At 52.9% G+C, this 16,834-nt stretch overlaps 5 protein-coding genes across 5 annotated transcripts; 3 read left to right on the top strand and 2 right to left on the bottom strand.

The window, feature by feature from the left end:
• Nucleotides 1-1,290: 1,290 nt before the first annotated feature.
• Nucleotides 1,291-4,070, top strand: BROUX77_007646 (uncharacterized protein; the record flags this gene model as incomplete). The annotated part of the gene is made up of 3 exons (XM_073752764.1): nt 1,291-1,753; nt 1,807-2,022; nt 2,074-4,070. 3 exons carry the CDS (start codon nt 1,291-1,293, stop codon nt 4,068-4,070), a joined length of 2,676 nt encoding a protein of 891 aa, XP_073601939.1.
• A 2,480-nt stretch (nt 4,071-6,550) lies between these two features.
• On the top strand, nt 6,551-7,768 carry BROUX77_007645 (uncharacterized protein; the record flags this gene model as incomplete). The annotated part of the gene is made up of 1 exon (XM_073752762.1): nt 6,551-7,768. One exon carries the CDS (start codon nt 6,551-6,553, stop codon nt 7,766-7,768), a length of 1,218 nt encoding a protein of 405 aa, XP_073601938.1.
• Nucleotides 7,769-8,378: 610 nt separating this feature from the next.
• On the bottom strand, nt 8,379-9,552 carry BROUX77_007644 (uncharacterized protein; the record flags this gene model as incomplete). The annotated part of the gene is made up of 5 exons (XM_073752761.1): nt 8,379-8,579; nt 8,672-8,809; nt 8,892-9,037; nt 9,315-9,340; nt 9,515-9,552. 5 exons carry the CDS (start codon nt 9,550-9,552, stop codon nt 8,379-8,381), a joined length of 549 nt encoding a protein of 182 aa, XP_073601937.1.
• Nucleotides 9,553-13,408: 3,856 nt separating this feature from the next.
• Nucleotides 13,409-14,835, top strand: BROUX77_007643 (uncharacterized protein; the record flags this gene model as incomplete). The annotated part of the gene is made up of 2 exons (XM_073752760.1): nt 13,409-13,608; nt 13,713-14,835. 2 exons carry the CDS (start codon nt 13,409-13,411, stop codon nt 14,833-14,835), a joined length of 1,323 nt encoding a protein of 440 aa, XP_073601936.1.
• A 644-nt stretch (nt 14,836-15,479) lies between these two features.
• Nucleotides 15,480-16,598, bottom strand: BROUX77_007642 (uncharacterized protein; the record flags this gene model as incomplete). The annotated part of the gene is made up of 1 exon (XM_073752759.1): nt 15,480-16,598. The coding sequence occupies one exon, from the start codon at nt 16,596-16,598 to the stop codon at nt 15,480-15,482; it is 1,119 nt and encodes a 372-aa protein (XP_073601935.1).
• Between the last annotated feature and the right edge of the window lie 236 nt (nt 16,599-16,834).

The following is a 16,834-nucleotide window of genomic DNA, read 5'->3' as shown; positions in this document are numbered from 1 at the left end:
GATGCGAGCCCAGGATCTTGTCTTTTGCGTGCGCTAGACAGGCAAGCTAAGGTGCTTGGTGGGATGGGAATGCAAATCTGGGGGTGTCTATCTATCTAGGAGTCGTAGTCTTGGACTTGGACTCTAGTGCCAGGGATGCCCATACATAATGTAGTTAGCGATGTATGTAGTACTTGATCACCGGCTTCTCGACGACAGGCGCAGTCCTACTGGCCTTGGTACCGCGTATCTTGGTGAGCCAGGCGACTGAATTGCACCCTTGGTGCTGCTCACACGCTGGAGACCTCACCCCGGCCGACATGGAGGGACGAAGCAGACATCTGCCCTCCCCACCCCCCCCCCCCCCGGGGGCAAGGTGGGAGAAGCAGTTTTTGCTTCCCTGCAACCGCCTGTTTTCTGGTAGTCGGCAATAATGGCCTTCGTCATAGGAGTGGAAGGCCACAGTACTAAGTACCGAGAGTCCTGGGTCCTGAGTACTGACTGCACAGTGACAGCGGCAAACTGGCCCCCCCCCCGCCCAGCCAGCACAGAACGGCTGTCAAGGGAAGCTTCGATATTGGCTGTTAGAGCCGGTCTATCGTGCCCTCGACCTAATATGTTTTCTTTGCTTTCTAGTGCCTGCCAGCCCATATTCTCTGGCCATATATATCGTCGCTGGGGCGATAGACGGAGCTTCGACTTGCCCTTCATTCCAGGACAAGGTCACGACGCCGGCTCCCAGCTCCAATCCTCGCCCATCTTGCGCGCCAGTTGGCATCCCATCGCCATCGCGCCACAATCCAGCCGGCCGTCCCTTTGGGCTTTCAGACGTTCAGCCATTTACACTATCAGAATCTTGGGCCTGGCGACCTGCAGGCACCGCGTACACCACTTACACCACGCCCGGCCGTCTTGGTTTGCCCCATAACACCCGCCGCCTGAGTCGACGTCTTTAAGGAACGCAGGCCCGGCTAGGAATCTCATCCAAATTCTTTCTTGTCTCCCAGTCCACTTCGACTGTTCTCACAGCTCTCCTGTCTCTTCACCGGCCTCGCCCTCGGCTCGACTCTGCCTCTCCTCCCCAGGGCTTGTACGGCGTATTGTGAGCCTTTCTTTCTTTCATGCTGGCTGACACTCCTCGACGCAGTCTTCGCCGTCTTGGTCGCTTCACCACACCTTTTAATATTGCTTCTTTTTCATATATCCGACTTTAATATCACCGGCCGTACTCTACTTCCCTATTTTCTTTCTTCTACTTCCACTTCTCCCACATACTCAGCATCAGTTACCTGGACTTCCCACACAACCACCATGGATCCCAACTCCATGCCAGTATCGGTCCGCCCGGCCTTTCCTGCCGATGATGCTTCGCGCTACACTGGCTTCAGCTTTGACGCCACCGCCCAGCACTTTGCAGCCCCTCAGGCCCACGGCATGCCTCCAGGAGCTAGCCGCGATTCTCACGTCGCCGGCTCGCAGCTGATGACCAGCTACAACGCGCTCTATGGCATCCCGCCCTCAATGCCGTCCGCCATGCCTTCCTCCGGCCTTCACCAGACTGGTGTCCTCCCTGCCCATGATCTCTACACCCCGAGACCCTCCATCACTTCTCTGCGCCACGACTCTGTTGTGTCCATCTACCGCCCTGACGACTCGGAAAGAAATCCTGTCTACCGCTCTGCCCAGTTCAGACAGTACCGCGGTCGCCAGGAGCAAAGACAAGACAAGGAAGCCGCCATTTGGCCCCCGGAGCTGGAGAATCCGTTCCTCGATGGTGAGTATCCGAAGCGAAGCTTCACGTAGACTTGTACTAACGCACCTGTCTAGCCCTTCTCCTCATCCCCATCATGGGCCGGAAAAAGTACTTTATGCGTCACCAACAGTACGGCCGCAACATGCTGATTGGCGACTACGTTTGGATCGCCTACGTCATGGGCCTTCCTGCCGGCCAGCTTCCCGACGAAAAGAACATGAAGAGAAGCCGCAAGCAGATTTCCAGTCACATTCAGGTCCTCAAGAACTTCTTCAAGTATCACCGCTACTGTAAGGACGCCACCTTTGACTTCTCATGGAGCACTTACTAACATCCGACAGTCCACTTCTTCTTCCCCGCCCGTGACAAGGAGAGTGGCAAGAAGATTCCAGGTGCCCCCGAGGTTGAGACGGTCGAAACCATTTCCCTCAAGAACAACCCTGTGCTCGTGGCTTTGTCAGAGGGCCGCTTCCCGGACGTCCGCCCGAACTACGACTACTTTGCACAGCTTCTGGACCAGGACTACATGGTAACTCTGCGCCCCAAGACCTGCCACATCTTTGTTTCTTCACATGACGTCTCCATTGGACCCGACAAGGTACCACGCGCCAGTTCGGGCGAGCCTCTTGAGCTGGAAGACTACCCCCAGCTGGCACAGAACCTCGAGGGAGATGGCAGCCGCGCCCGCAGCCTGGACGGTGGCACTCTTCTGCACGAATACAACAGAGTCATTGGCCAGAAAGAATCAGATACTCTCAAGGAACTTGTTCGTGGCTGGGAAAAGACGGCGCCCGAAATCGTCAACAAGCTCAATCTGCCCGAGGCCCAGGACGAAGCACCGCTGACGATTCTTGAGATGTCGGTCTCCATGGAACTGCACAGAATGAACTTTCCCCAGGGCTCTGAACTCAACGGCCTCGTCGAAATGACCATTGCTGCCCAAAGCCTCCAAAACCACCGCTGGAAGTGCGTCACTCGCTTGACCCGCCCACGCGAGCTCTGCGACAGCTCCGACTCCCGGACGTTCCTGGAGATCAAAGACGAGGTTGGTGTCCAGTATGTGCACCAGCCCGGCTGTGGCGAGAGTGGCGTTGGCTGCGACTGCATGAACCGTCCCCGCCATGATGTGCGCGTGCCCTTCCCTGCCGGCCCTTGGGCTTCTGTTCTCACCAGCGCGGCTAGCTACGCCAACCGTGATGGCGACGCTCGCAGCAATGAAACCACGGCTGAGCAGCTCATCTCCAAGATTGTCATGGTGCAGGAGCTTTGGTCGGCATCGACTCACCCCGGCCACGACGGCCGGTGGAACCGCCAGGCCCTGGTCATGTGGCGCTTCAACGGTGCTTTCAAGCCCCGCGGCAGTGGATCACGCCATGATGTCTCAGCCTCTACGTCGTGGAGATTCTTGACTGTGAATGACCCTACATCCGACTACCACCAGCAGAGAGCCTACATTAGCGCCAGCCAGGCGGCTGGCATGGTTTTGCCTGAAGATTCCCTCATTTCTCCCACTGGCCCCTCTCTACACCACACTGCCGGCAACCTTGGCGATGGTATCCCTCCCGTCTGGTCCAACGCGCCCATTATGAGGAACATTGGATCGACCAGCAGCCACGGAAGCATTGATACTACCAGCGATGCTTTGTCCACCAACTACTCAGGCGCACCCACACCTCCTCCCACTGCCGGGCTCTACCATTCTGGCTTTGAAAATCACAGTCTTGCACAGGGCCTCATGTCTACTGGGATGCCGCCACAGATTGACACGAGCGTGGCTTCGGCCAGTGACATGGTTGGCAGCGCGACTAGTGTGCGCGCCCAGAACCAGTATATGGCCCCCGTCGGCCATTCATTCAACAGCAGCGTCTGCGAACCCAACATTGGCGGTTGGGACGTTACATCGTCTATGGATTCTTGGTCTCAGCAGCAGCCAGGCACAGGCGGCTCGGTGTCCCCCTACGAGCCCACAATTCTCGACAAGTCGGGCACCTCTTGGCAAGACGACGCGCGTGATCCCTCGCAGAGCTTCTGGCACGCCGAGCCCAAGGCCATGTGGTCTTCGTCGGTTCCCCAGACCAGCGTCCCCGGCATGCCCGGCCAGCACTGGGACGTGCGCAACCCGTGGGATGCTGGCAACAGAACCAACAGCTTCGACAAGGTAAGCGAGGCCGCTAGCCCGCTGACCACGCTCGGAAAGCGCGGCCGCGATGACGGCTCCGAAGAGGACGAGAAGTCACCCACCGACTACCAGAGATCCAGCCACTCGGTCAAGCGGGCGTCGCTCAAGGACCCTCGGCAGCTCGGACTCGGAGAGACAGGCGTTGCGGGCGAGTGGTAGACGGGTGTTTGATTTTGTGTTTTTTTATTTTTGCTTGGGCGGAGTTCTATGGCGTTGCTGGTATAAAGACGTGTTGTTTTCTCGTGACTGTTGTTGCAGTCCTTTTTGTACCTTTTTCGAATCGGTTGTTGACTCGGATGATGTGATGGTTACGACTGCGAATGGGCGACGTGTGACTTTTCAGCCAGCACGGGGCCCAATGGTTCTCTTGATGTTTTGTTTTGCCGTTCTTGTAGTGCCGCCTCGTTATCATGAGCGTACATGGCACCAGTTCTTGTTCTTCTTGTTTTTGAGGTTGCATTTCTTGCAACACCGCTTTGTTATGACCTATTTTACTTTAATCCATACATCATGGCTTCCCGGCTGCCCCAGCTTCACTGAATGTTCTTGATAGCCTGTGATACTCTGTGATGCGCGCCCCAAGAAGACCTGAACCGTCCGCCCAGCGCCAGCGCCAATTCCCGCGTGGCCACGCCCACTTCACCACAGCATGACGCCGTGATACAGGAAAACAATGGCCGCCTTATGCAGCCCGTCTCGCTTTTGCGGCGCTGTGTGCCACCGCGACGTCCTGGTGTGCGGATTCTGCGCCAGCCAATCACAGGCCGCCGTGGGCTGTTTCCATTGGAGCAGAAGCCGCCATTGGACTTTGTGAAACGCAGTGCTTTTTTTTTTTCTCTTGTCTTCGGCTTTTGGTCCCATGCAATCTGCAACTTGTAGCCGGTACCAGTCCCCCCGGTCCCTGTCGCTGGCTCCCCTGGTACTGGTACCCTGCTGCTGGCACTCTGCTTGGCACCCGGCTTGGTACCCTGTGGGGCTTTTTTTGCCCGTATGGTACAACACCCCGCCCCCACTTTATCTTCACATGGGCGGCTATCAAACCTTAATTCACACCGTGCAGGTCCCTCCGCTTGTCAGTGACTTAATTGACTGGCCACGAAGATGTTGAATCTGCAACATGCAAAGCGGCCTTTCCTCCGTCTCAGAAGACACCCAGAGCCACGGCCTGCTTCTCAGCGCGCCCTCGATTGGCTGCTGGCCGCGGCGAGCTCTGGCGGCCGCTGAGGCTCTGGTCGGCCGCGCTCAAAGGTTGCTTTGTTTGGGCCTGCTAAAAATACAACGCCCTCCAGCCAATACCCTTTGTCTTGCTGGATGGAGTCTTTGTTTCCTGTTGCTGAAATCCAAACGTGCAGGGCCAAAAACACGTCTTCCAAAACGTTCGTGGTCTGGAGACTACCTGTCGGAGACAGGGCCTTGTCATGGGCCGTGCCCTGTGACCGGGATGACACGCGGCAGCCTTCACCTTGTCTTTTTTTTGCCTGATGAATTCCGCTGGGCGCTGGCCTGTGGAACCAGCCGTCTTGCATCTGGGTTGCACCTTTGGTTGACACAAGTCTGTATTTGACCAGACCAAACCCCCTGCGCTGAATGCGTGGGCTGGACACCATCATCTCCCCTCTACGTCTACGTCTCTTGAGCCCGGCCAGCTTGATGCTGCTTTTGTTTGGGCTGCTTGCTTCCTTTTATTAATAAATCTCCTGGTGAGATCATATCACATCACTCATACTTCCGCACATCCATCTTTATAATACTATATCTAATGTATGTATGATGGCTCCATGGGCACAACACATCTCTACAGCTCAGAGATCCTCGCCATTCATGCATCCATAGAAACCCCACTAACACAATCCAGCTTTACCTTATTGCCCTGCCTGATCGCCGGGAGCTCTCTGCCTCAGGCCCTATTCCTCTTCATCACCAGCACTTGGCAGTCGATCTCTACTAAGCGTACCAGACTCGCGTCCCAAGGCAGCGATCGTAGTTGTTTTCTTTGTCTCTGCCGACATCTAGCTTCTTTCTCCTCGTCGTCATCACGAGAATCTCAGCAACTCAAAGCTCTCGTTGTTGTGCTTCATCACCACCGGCACAAAGAGAATCTTCACCGAAAATTCAAAGACTCCGACTGTCGTCTTCGTTCCGGGGCGTTGGTCTTCTAAAAAGAGAAGGCGGCAGTCCCACGGCAACCACCACAGATCATCCAGAAAAGGTGAGTGGCAACTGCCTTTTTGGCAACTACCTTAACCACAATCCCCACAAGATATTTCTTTCATTGCGCTGGTGTCAAATTTCAAAGTCGTGAAGAATTTTCTTTCTTTTCTTCTCTTTTCGTCTTTCTCCTTTGTATCCATCATCTCCCGCGAACTTCTGCCTTTGTGTCCAACACTCCTCTTTCACCCTGAACATTGCTCTCGATACTTGATTAATGTTCATCTGCTGTTGAGTTAGTCGAGAATCGATACTTAATGACCCGGTTCTCCTCTTCATCTCGAGCTGAGACATCATCATCACTAAACACATCATCACTCGTCACTTGACCACCAAATCGCTACACTATCTCCTTCATCTACTAACGGCTCTTCTTTTACAGCCAAGGATCACCTCATCTACAAGAGAACTTTCACCAACTCTAAAAAAAAATGCAGTTTTCAGTTGCCACCGCTAGTCTTTGTTGCTTCATCGGCATCAGCCTAGGTCACTCTTGGGTCGAAATGCTCATGCGAATCTCGCCCCAGGGCTTCATGATTGGCACACCTGGATATGCTCGCGGCTATGTTCCGCGTACTGATCCGGGCTTTAGCGACAAAGCAGTTCTATACCAGCTGCCTGCCCCAGGAACTAACGCCGTCATTCCCCAAACTGCCCCCATCAGCAAATTCACTGCCGACCAATACACAGCTGATCGCCCCATGCTTCAGGCTGCCGCCGGCGAGTTCATCGCTATGCGCTATCAGGAAAACGGCCATGTTTCGTTGCCCGACAACTCTCCCAATAAGCCTCTTAACCGTGGAACCGTCTATGTCTATGGTACCACACAGCCTAAGGCCGACGACACTCTACTTGGCATCCACAAGGTTTGGAACACTGAGGGAACTGGCGGCGACAAACGTGGTATTCTCCTGAGCACCCGCCATTATGATGATGGTCGTTGCCATCAGACCAATGGCGGTCCCATCGCGACTGACAGAGCCGCCAAGTATTCCAAGACCGCTGACACTCTGCAAGGAACTGACCTGTGGTGTCAGACTGATGTTCAGCTTCCATCCAATCTTGCTGTGGGCTCCACCTACACTCTCTATTGGGTCTGGGACTGGCCTACTCTCGACCCAACTGAAATCAACATTGCCAAAACGGGTAATGGAAATTACCCAACTCAAGGCGACTCGGTAACGATCCCGGAGGTCTACCTGAGCACCGCTGATATCAAAATTGTTTCCGCCAGCTCTTTGAATGCTCGTGGTGATGTCCAGTTCATGGCCAGTGCCTCTCCAAGCAACTCACCGGATAGTATTGGAAATGCTGCTATTCCCGATCAGCTCAACAACCTGTTCCAAGTTACTGTTTCGTCTAGCGATGAGAACCAAGACGAAGACGAAGACGAAGACGAAGACGAAGATGACAACGACAACGACAACGACAATGACAATGATAATGACAACAAGCCATCCAAATCAGTAGCAGTCCCGAGTACCGCTGCCCCTTCATCGACCAAGGCTCAAAATACGACTCCGACCCCCAAGCCTAGACGGAAGAAGATTGTCACTGTCACTGCAGCTCCTGTCTACGTTACAGAGACTGTCACAATTGCTTTATACACAAAGTCTATGGCGACTGTGATTCAAAGATCCCCTTTCTAATGACCAAGTCATTCAAACAGGCTTTCTCTGACACTGGCTGTAATGTGTCACGCTACAAGCGTATCTCCGGATAGAAAAACGCGTGTTACAGTTTCAACGCGTTGACGGAATACTACCAAGGCACATAAACCTCCTCAAACATGCTCGTTACATTCAATTCTTTTTCCGCCACCGATGCCTATGGCACACAATTTGGACGATTTTTGTCTTTCTTAGCTTCATTTTGGAAATTGGAAAGAACATGTAGGTGAACCAAAGTCACCGGGGGCTTGATAGCAAAGGTTGGAAAGGAAGCCTGTTGGCTACGATATTATTGTGTTCACGACGGTATGGCGTTTGTTTTTTTGGTGGGTTCTTTTTTGCATTTTTTTTCTTTTCATTAGGTTCAGGGCGGAATTTGGGTGGGTGGAAATTGCTTTGAATTTTTTATATGGTACATGTCACGGAGCATTTAGATGGTTGCTTCTGCAGCAAATAAAAAGAAACTATCACATTACTTGTGTTGCACAAGAACTTGCAGGGTAGCACGAGAACCAACATCAGACAAGGTGGGCGGCAAATAGAGTGATTCTGAGGAGGAAAACGCAAGGTTGCATAGACTATTAGACATCTACATTTCGCCACACTCAGAGATGACAACATCCATGTTGGGAACGTCCTTGCCCTTGTACCCGGTCTTGGTAGCTTCAATCTTCTTCACGACATCCATGCCACTGACTACTTTACCAAAGACCACGTGCTTATTGTCCAAGAAGGGAGTAGGAACAGTGGTGATGAAGAACTGGCTACCATTGGTGTTCGGGCCAGCGTTCTGGAACAGAGGATTGGAGACGTTAGAATTTAGAGCAAGCACGATGGGGAGGGAGAAAAAGACCACGTGGGAGGGTCCTGGACCATACGTACGGCCATGGACAAGAGACCAGGCTCAGTGTGTTTTAGAGTAAAGTTCTCATCAGCGAAGCTAGTACTTCCGTAGATGCAGGTCGAGCCGGTGCCATCTGAATTCAGAAAGTCGCCACCCTGGCACATGAAGTTGGGAATCTACAATACGCTAAGTGTTAGTTTACGCGGCGGTGGGCGGTGGCAGCGATTCCAGCACGCAGAGAGAGCTAGCTTGACATACGACACGATGGAACTTTGAACCCTTGTAGCCTTGGGGCTTGCCACGAGTCGTCTTGCTCTCGCCCGTGCAGAACTGGCGAAAATTCTCGGCAGTCTTGGGAACGACGTCGTTGAATAGCTCAAAGGTTATACGACCCAAAGGGGCACCTATACGGACAAACAAGGTTTGGTCAGCATGAAGCGTTGGCTGGGCTTAGGGTTGGGGGGAAGGTCTTGTGTGTGTGTAGTCGGAGATGTCGGATTCTGGGGTGGTCCGGATCCCGACCCGATGGGCCATGTGTGCATGGAAGGATTAACACTGAGCCAGACGGGGAAATGCGGGGAAAGACTGCAAAATGTAAAGGTGGGCGAGTGAGCCGCGCGGAGTGTGAAGAAAGGTACAAGTCCACGTAGTTATATAGTAATGGTAAATGCATGTACCAACCTCCAAGCGTAATGTCGAAGAAGACTCTGTGGTCAAAGATAGCTGGAGCATTAGCCTCTCCATCAATACGGTGGTTATTACAAGAAGAAAAAATGGTGGGGAAAACTGGGCATCTACAGGAGCACGGCAGTGATGGGAAAGCCGATGGGTGCAGGTGAGTGTAGTGTATATTTGGTTGATAGATAGAGCGGGAGACATACAGAGGGTTTCCTGACTCGGGCAGAACAGTAGGAGCCATGATGGGCGGGCTTGTTTGTGGGATGGAGACTACAAAGAGAAAAAAAAGAAGAAAAAAAAAAGAATTCCTCGGGTTCTTTGGAGCGTCAAAGACCACACAGAAGAGACAAGTATAGTTACAAGGAGAAGTAGAAATGAGAGAAGTCACTGACCGTTTACGAATACAGTAACTGTTATGTACCCTGTAACTGGCAGTATTTCCTTTTTTCCTTCTCTTTTTTTCTCCGCTGCTTGTGGGTCGTTTCGTCTCAAGTGAAGGAAGGAAGAACACAGGAAGAAAGGAAAAAGAAAAAAAAGTCCAAGAGCCCAATCACCTGAGTTTTGAGTGACTACAATATTGACCAATGGACAGGCAGGTAAAGGTGGGGCACGCCACTGGCTGCGCTGGCGAAGGAAAAGGGAAAGAGCCAGACGCCAGAAACAGCAACAACAACAATACAATCCCCTTGTGTGTTGACGCTAGTAGTAGCAATTGCCTGATTTCAAATCCACCGATATTAACTGCTGACAAACGACAATGCCCAGGGAATAAATAGAGCACGAGTACGTCACTACATCACTACATTATCTCTAACTATCAGCTATCAGCTTCAGATGCTCCTCAGACACAGAAGCACCCTTGATGTGGATGTCCTGATACACATGTACATATGTACGTATGTACATACATACGTGTTCCCGTATATGTTTATCAAAAAAACCGTTATCGCCAGTCCTCCAGGCGGCTCTAGAGCTAGGAGCTAGGGGAGACCGAGTCCTTCGCCCGGAAACCAGGGGGGAGGGGGGGGGGGGGCAACGCCTGCGCTATATCGGTCTCCTAACCGAGATGTAGATCTATGCATAAATGTATGTACATACATACGCAGCTATGCACACAAGACATAGTTATACCCGCATCAGCAATAGGATCGTTTGAGCTGAGGACTCAGGAAAAAGCAGTGACTCTGTCAACTGGAGGATTAGGATTAGACAGGGCTGAGCTTGGCCGAGAAGCTAGGGCACCCGCCCGGAGTACATACATACTGTACTGTACATCCATGGTTGTGGCGGATGTGTGAGTATGCATCTGTGCCTGTGCAACGTGGAGTGGAGTGGAGTTGGCGGGAGGGGAGGGGAGGAGAGGGGGAGGCCCTTGGGCCCTGGGGAGCCGTCTATCTTCATGGCCTCCTCGTTCCGACGGCGGATGCTCAGAGCGCTCCGTGTCCTGAGACAGGAGCCATCATGATGTTCACGCAAATCAAACACCCCCAGACCAAAAGCGCGCGTGGCCACGGCCATGGTCGGGAGGTTGAAATCAGGTGCATTTAGGGTTATAGGCGCATGTCATATCGTGTCATATCAGGCGAATGTGCATGTGCATTTGCATGTGCATGTGCATTTGCACAAGTATGCATGTATACGTGTGCGTACTTTTTCCGGCGAACCAACAATAGTTGCAGCAGAGCAGACACACGAGAAATGTGGCAAGCGGCTGGGCGGCTGGGTTGTGGCAGGCAAAGCCAAGAGCAATAACGGACGGGATGGTACGTGTGCACTTGTGCCATGACGACTAGCTATAGGCAAGCAAGTAGCTGTATGTCCGTATTATGGATAGTCACTTGCTTGTCCACGCAGAGCAGGGTGTCAGCCTTTTGCATCTTGCCACAAGCTCCGCCATCAGCAAGGCAAAGCCGTTGACAGACAGACAGACAGGCAGACCCAACCACAGAGCACAGAAAGAGTATCGGGAGCACAAGAACATGGACGGCGTCTGATGGGTGGCGGACAGAACAGAACAGGCCAGAACCGGAAATGTCGTAGCTATAGTTAGTTCAGTCGGGCTTGCTGGAACTAGCTGTGTATGCAATGGCTCGTTGACTACTCACCAGCCCAAGGATACTCGCCCACTCACTATCCTACTATCCTACTCGTCCTCGATGCTTGGCCTCGCCATGTTTATCTGCAGATAGACGCCCGTTAAATCCTGCAATACCACCGAGCCCACGCACATGGTCCTAAATCAGGCGGCTGCTTAGCCGTAGGCCCTGATGGGGTCTTGCGAGATTTGGTTGTATGCATTTTTAACTCAAGCTCGAGTCGTGCCGTCGCAGAAATATGGACGGGGCATCGCACTAAATTGTCTGTGTGGCGTTCTCAAACCCATGCTAAGATGTGCTGGGCAGGGTTTACAACGAGGGAGCGCAGAGTGAGCGAGGAGGAAGGGGAAGAGACAAGGGGGGCTGAAGGCACAAGGCGCTGGCGGACTGAACTGCGGTGGGCGAGTAGGTCGGGGAGGTCGAGGTTTGTGGTGATGTCTAGAAGAGAGATACAGATCGAGATGCGCGTGGATGTGGACTTGGACGTGAGAAGTAAAAGAAAAGGTACAGGTACGCGCGAGTACTACCAGTAGAGGCACGTGCAAGTACAGGTACGCAGGCCGCCCCTGCCAGTAGTGGTTCGGCCGCTATGGCGTCAAGGGCTCCAGGCTCCAAGTCCCCCAAAACTTGACACCAAAGCACCCGCTCCCTCCGCCTATGCAAGAACTGTACCTCCTCGCTCATACCTCTGTGTACATGTACTTCCAATTCTTGCTTCCTTTCCACATCTGCTAGTTACACCTGGGTCTGTCGCTCCTTCTTTTTCCGTTTGGCGACCGCCTCTTTATCCCATCCGCTTTATCCTCCTTCTTTATCCTCTTCATCTGCCCTCCTTCATCTCTTCGCCCCTCCTTTTGCGTTCCCTTCTTTTTCTCCCTCTCCCACTTCTGTAATTTCCATCGACCGTGTGGCTTGGCTGGTGAGCCCTTTTTTCTTTTCGTTCTTAGCATTGCCGGCCTGGTTTGCCACCTGCCCACAAGTCTGGCTGCATCTCGCTCGCCGTCGCCATCGCCATCGCCATCGCCCTGCGTTTTCGCCCTCTCGATTTGGCCATACGACGCCTCTATTTCTGCGTTCCGCCTCGTACTTAATCTCGTCCCGCCCCTTGCTGCCGTGGCGCGCTGCTGCTCTGCTCTCATTTCCATCTCGACTCCCAGCTCCGATGCTCTGCGCTTTTCGCTGTCCACACACACATCGCCGCGTCTAATACGCTGAACTGCACGGAAAAAAAAAAAGACTTCTCCAATCTGTCAATCAGTGGCTTAATCTCGTTCGACACCTCCAACCTTTTTGTCAAAGCCCACCGTCACTGACCACCAGGTGAGCTCCACGCCCTCCCGCCCGCGGCTTTCCCGCTCTATCTGTCGCCCGTCTCTAGCTCGTCCCATCGATTTCGTGTCCCAAAGAGTCTTAGTGGTCTCTGTCCCTGGCCTAGGACCATGTGCTCAAGGAATGCCATGTGCCGTACCCATGAATTCCATTATCGCCACACTTTTTGCCTTTGTGATTCGTCTTTCCGCAAGCAACTCCACATGGCGTGGTGCTTGTCCAAGTCCGTCTTGCTGTGAATCGCCCGCCACAAACCAGAAATCTCTTTTCTTGACGTCTCCATCCGTTTCTTTCCTCCTTGCTTCCCCGTCCCTTTTCTTCTCTTGATCCCCGTTCCCGTCTCCGCCCGTCTCCCTCTGCCCACTGCGACTTTGGCCCTGCATCACGCCCAGCCTTTTTCGCCGCTCGTTGACCCGGGCCTCAGACTAACACAGTACTCTCAAAGCCTGCCCAGTCAGTTACATGTGTTTTGTGCATCGTGTATCCATTTCGACCCCAAGCCTGGAAATCCCTACGGTTGTTGTCGCACAAGCTTTATTGCCCATTTATTGCGGTCCATGATCCAAATATCTCTTTCGTCCGACTTCATTTCCAAAATAATTCGCCACTACGCCTCGAGGCCTTTCGTAATACTCGTTCCGACATCCTAATACATTGCCCGTGCTCTCCACCATGCCTATTGTGAACCGATTTCTTCACGAGGCTACCAAAGTGGTGGCCTCGCCAAATGGCCTGTTTGCTCGCCAGGACTCGACAACCGCACCCTCGCCCGCTGCCACGACCGACTCGGCGGGAGATGATGGCAAGGGCCGCACAAACTCGCTCTTGTTTTTCGTTGCCCTTGGCTTTGGCGTTGTCTTCACAAATCTTTGGTATGCTTTCCTAGCCATCGCTATCTTCATTCTCTCCCATCCTACGCCCCTCGACTCATGTCTGCGAAGTCTCTGGCTGCTAACAACCTCTTTACTCATTTTAGGATCATGGTTGGCGTCAAGTATTGCTTCCGTTATAATGCACGGAATCACCAGCTTCGCGCAGCAGCCGAAGGCGGCGAGATGGTCTCTATGGATCAACCGCCTCGCCCTCGTCGGCGACGCGTGAAGAAGCTCATGACCATGGATGAGGTCAACGACAAGTTCCCCATGATCAAGTACAAGTCTTGGCTGTTGCAAAAATCGACATCAAACCCTTCGACCGCGCCAGTTGCAGATGCAAACGACTCGGAAGCCAAAGAAGCTAGCCCCGTGTCGCATAGTACCGAAGATTTGTCGCCAAACTCTACGCACCAGTCGTCCGCTCCCATCTCGCCTAAAGACCCCATCTCGAATAGCCAAGCCTCTGCTGAACCGAAAAAAGAGGATAACGAGGTACAGATTGAAAAGGCTCTTTCTTCGCCTACTCCTTCTTCTCCTGTCGCTCGAAGAGAAGGCGAAACTATTCCACCATCCTCAATACACAATTCCGACACGGAAGCCGATGACTCCGATGACGATCAGATGGCCGCCGTCCCACCGAATCTCGACGAAAATAACACCGACGCCGACACCTGTGCAATTTGCATCGATACTCTTGAAGATGACGACGATGTACGCGGCCTCACTTGTGGTCACGCTTTCCATGCTGCATGTGTAGACCCGTGGCTCACTGTTCGTCGCGCCTGCTGCCCCCTGTGCAAGGCTGACTACTACATTCCCAAGCCGCGGCCAGAGGCTCCCCCTCCTTCGGAACCCGCTGAGCCGATCCAGGTCATCCGCGTTGGCTCTTCGCGTGGAATATGGCTCAACCTGCGTGGCGACAGACAGGCTCCTGCCAACATGACTCCCGAAGAAGCCCATGCCCATGCTCGTCGTGAACAGCAAAGAGCTCGCAGAGCCCGTCGTCGTGCTGCAGAGGTGGCTGCTGCTCAAAGAGACGAGCAGGCGCTTCGCACCTTGGAACGCAGACAGCACCAACAAGAAGAGGCCGGTGGCATAGTCGGATCACTCCGCAGTGCCTTTACAAGTTTCCGACTCGGACGTACTCGCAACACCCAGTCTACCAATGATTCTACCAACACTGCTCCTACTTCCGCAGAAACCCAGTCTCAGCTTCCTGTCTAAATCCGCCTGCCACTATTACCGAAGCTCTGTGTTTTTATAACTGCTCCCTTGTTCTCTTCGCTCAAAGTCTTTACCAAGGCTTTCTTTCGCCACTGTTGGACAACAAAACTTTGCCGCCTTTTAGATACTCTTGTTTCTGGCTAGCGACACTGTTTGTCCTCATGTTTCTTTTTTTTCCTTCTTGTTTATTCTTTTTCTTTATTTCGGCGTATACATTATTGTAGGAGGGGTTCTCTATGATTTTTTTTTTGGTGTTGCGGTCGGGTGCTGCTTTATATACTGAGTCTTGGTCTTGGCCGTTCCCCATCACATGGACAGGTCTTTTACCAACATCTCTTTTTCTACTTGATTATTATTTTTTTCTGTTTAGTTTTTTTCTGTCACGGGGTTTCAGCTCATGTGGCCCGTGGTCTTGTCACTACATCCTATTACGGTTTATCGGTTCAAAGGCGGTGGAGTTTCGGTTCGGAAATTTGTCTGTTGTTGGGGCATTTTATTGGAGACGATTGATTCATCTGTTCGTCAATCAGTCGCATTCATAATATTGAAAACGTTGATGAACAAATCTACAACCATCTGACCGCCCTTGAATGTCTTCTAATGCGTCACTGTAAATTTATGAGAGATACGAGGTGTTGCCATGCCTACAAGAACGACCCCTTTTGGAATCTGTCGCCAAAGTTTGCTGCTTTGTTGAGCATTTCTTTCTTTTGGCCTTTGTCAAGACGCCCACCAATAGCCATGTCCTTCTTGATGTCAAAAGCCCGCTTGCTCGGATCATCCTCTTCCTCAACGACCGAGCCCCCAGCGCCCGACTTGAGCGCCTCCTGGCGCACAGAGTACAAACTCTTGCCTCTCGTCTGTTCCGTGTACTCTGAGATTTTTCTGCGCTTCTCGCGCTCAATGCGCTCCTGGGCATCTGAGGGGGCCACGTGGTTCTTTTTCGGTTCTGACTCGTCGGCGCGGCCCAGCACGGCATTCTCCAGGCGACGGCGTTTTTCCTCGGGCGTTTCGGTCCAGATGCTGGACAGCTCTGATGACTTGGGAGCGGCTGCGCCGCGGCCCGACGCAAATGTGCGGCTCTTGATTCGGGTCGGGTCGGGCGCTCGTGCGGTCGAGCTGGCGGGTGGCGCAAGCATCCAGTCATCTCTCTTTGGTCCGGATGGTGCTTCGTGATCTTGGTCTGCCAGTGGCATGTTTGAGCGTGATTCGTCGTTGTATGTGCCGGTGGGAAGAGCCGGACCGTAGCCATCGTCAGAATCGGATTCGGATTCGGAAGCAGGGTCTGGCGGCAGTTGAGAAATACCCTGGCGACTGGACGGTGAGTCTACCCCGGTCTTGCTTGATTTGTCAAGAAGTGTAGGCGGTAATGAAGGCCCGAGGACTCTTGCGACTGGCTTCGGGGGCATTGTTGGGCCCATTACTCTAGATGTAGTTGTAGCTGGGGACGCTGTGGGTAAGGGGCCAGTATCGTCGTCGGAGTCTGAACTGGAAGCAAGCGCTATCTCGTTCTTGTTCTTCCAAGCAGAGTAAATGAGAGGAGCTGGTCTTGGATCGGGCTTTGAATGTGATTTGTTGTTTTGTGCCGGCATTTGAGGCCTAATGGAATCGTCATCGCCGTCTTCCTCATCGCTTAGTGAGATCTCATCTTTGTTCTGGGCAGTCGACGGCGTAGGCTTGGCTGACGGCGCGTCATCAGTGGAACTACAGCTCCGTTTGCGCTTCGAGAGCTGTGGCGGGAGTTGGGGCCCAATAGATGCCATTCTGACTGTTGGTGATTGAATGCGACAATGATGCGTACCAATCGTCAAAGGCTCACGTAGAAAGTGAAGCATGTAACCATGTCTGTACAGATGTTTGCGAAAAGCGCCGGCTAATTCTCGGAAGAATGTCATCGTAACCCTAAATTTGTAGCTGGCATAGCTTTGACCCTAGCTTAGGCCTTCGACACAAAGGAGGGACAAACAAGCGTTGCTATCAAACATTGTGCATTCTGAGC

This window comes from Berkeleyomyces rouxiae, assembly GCF_048999995.1.
Source record: "Berkeleyomyces rouxiae strain 22BRR77 chromosome Unknown BrBRR77_ptg000012l, whole genome shotgun sequence".
NCBI lineage: Eukaryota > Fungi > Ascomycota > Sordariomycetes > Microascales > Ceratocystidaceae > Berkeleyomyces > Berkeleyomyces rouxiae.
The sequence above is the reverse complement of the archived record's forward strand: the minus strand, read 5'-3'. Positions and strand labels throughout refer to the sequence as shown.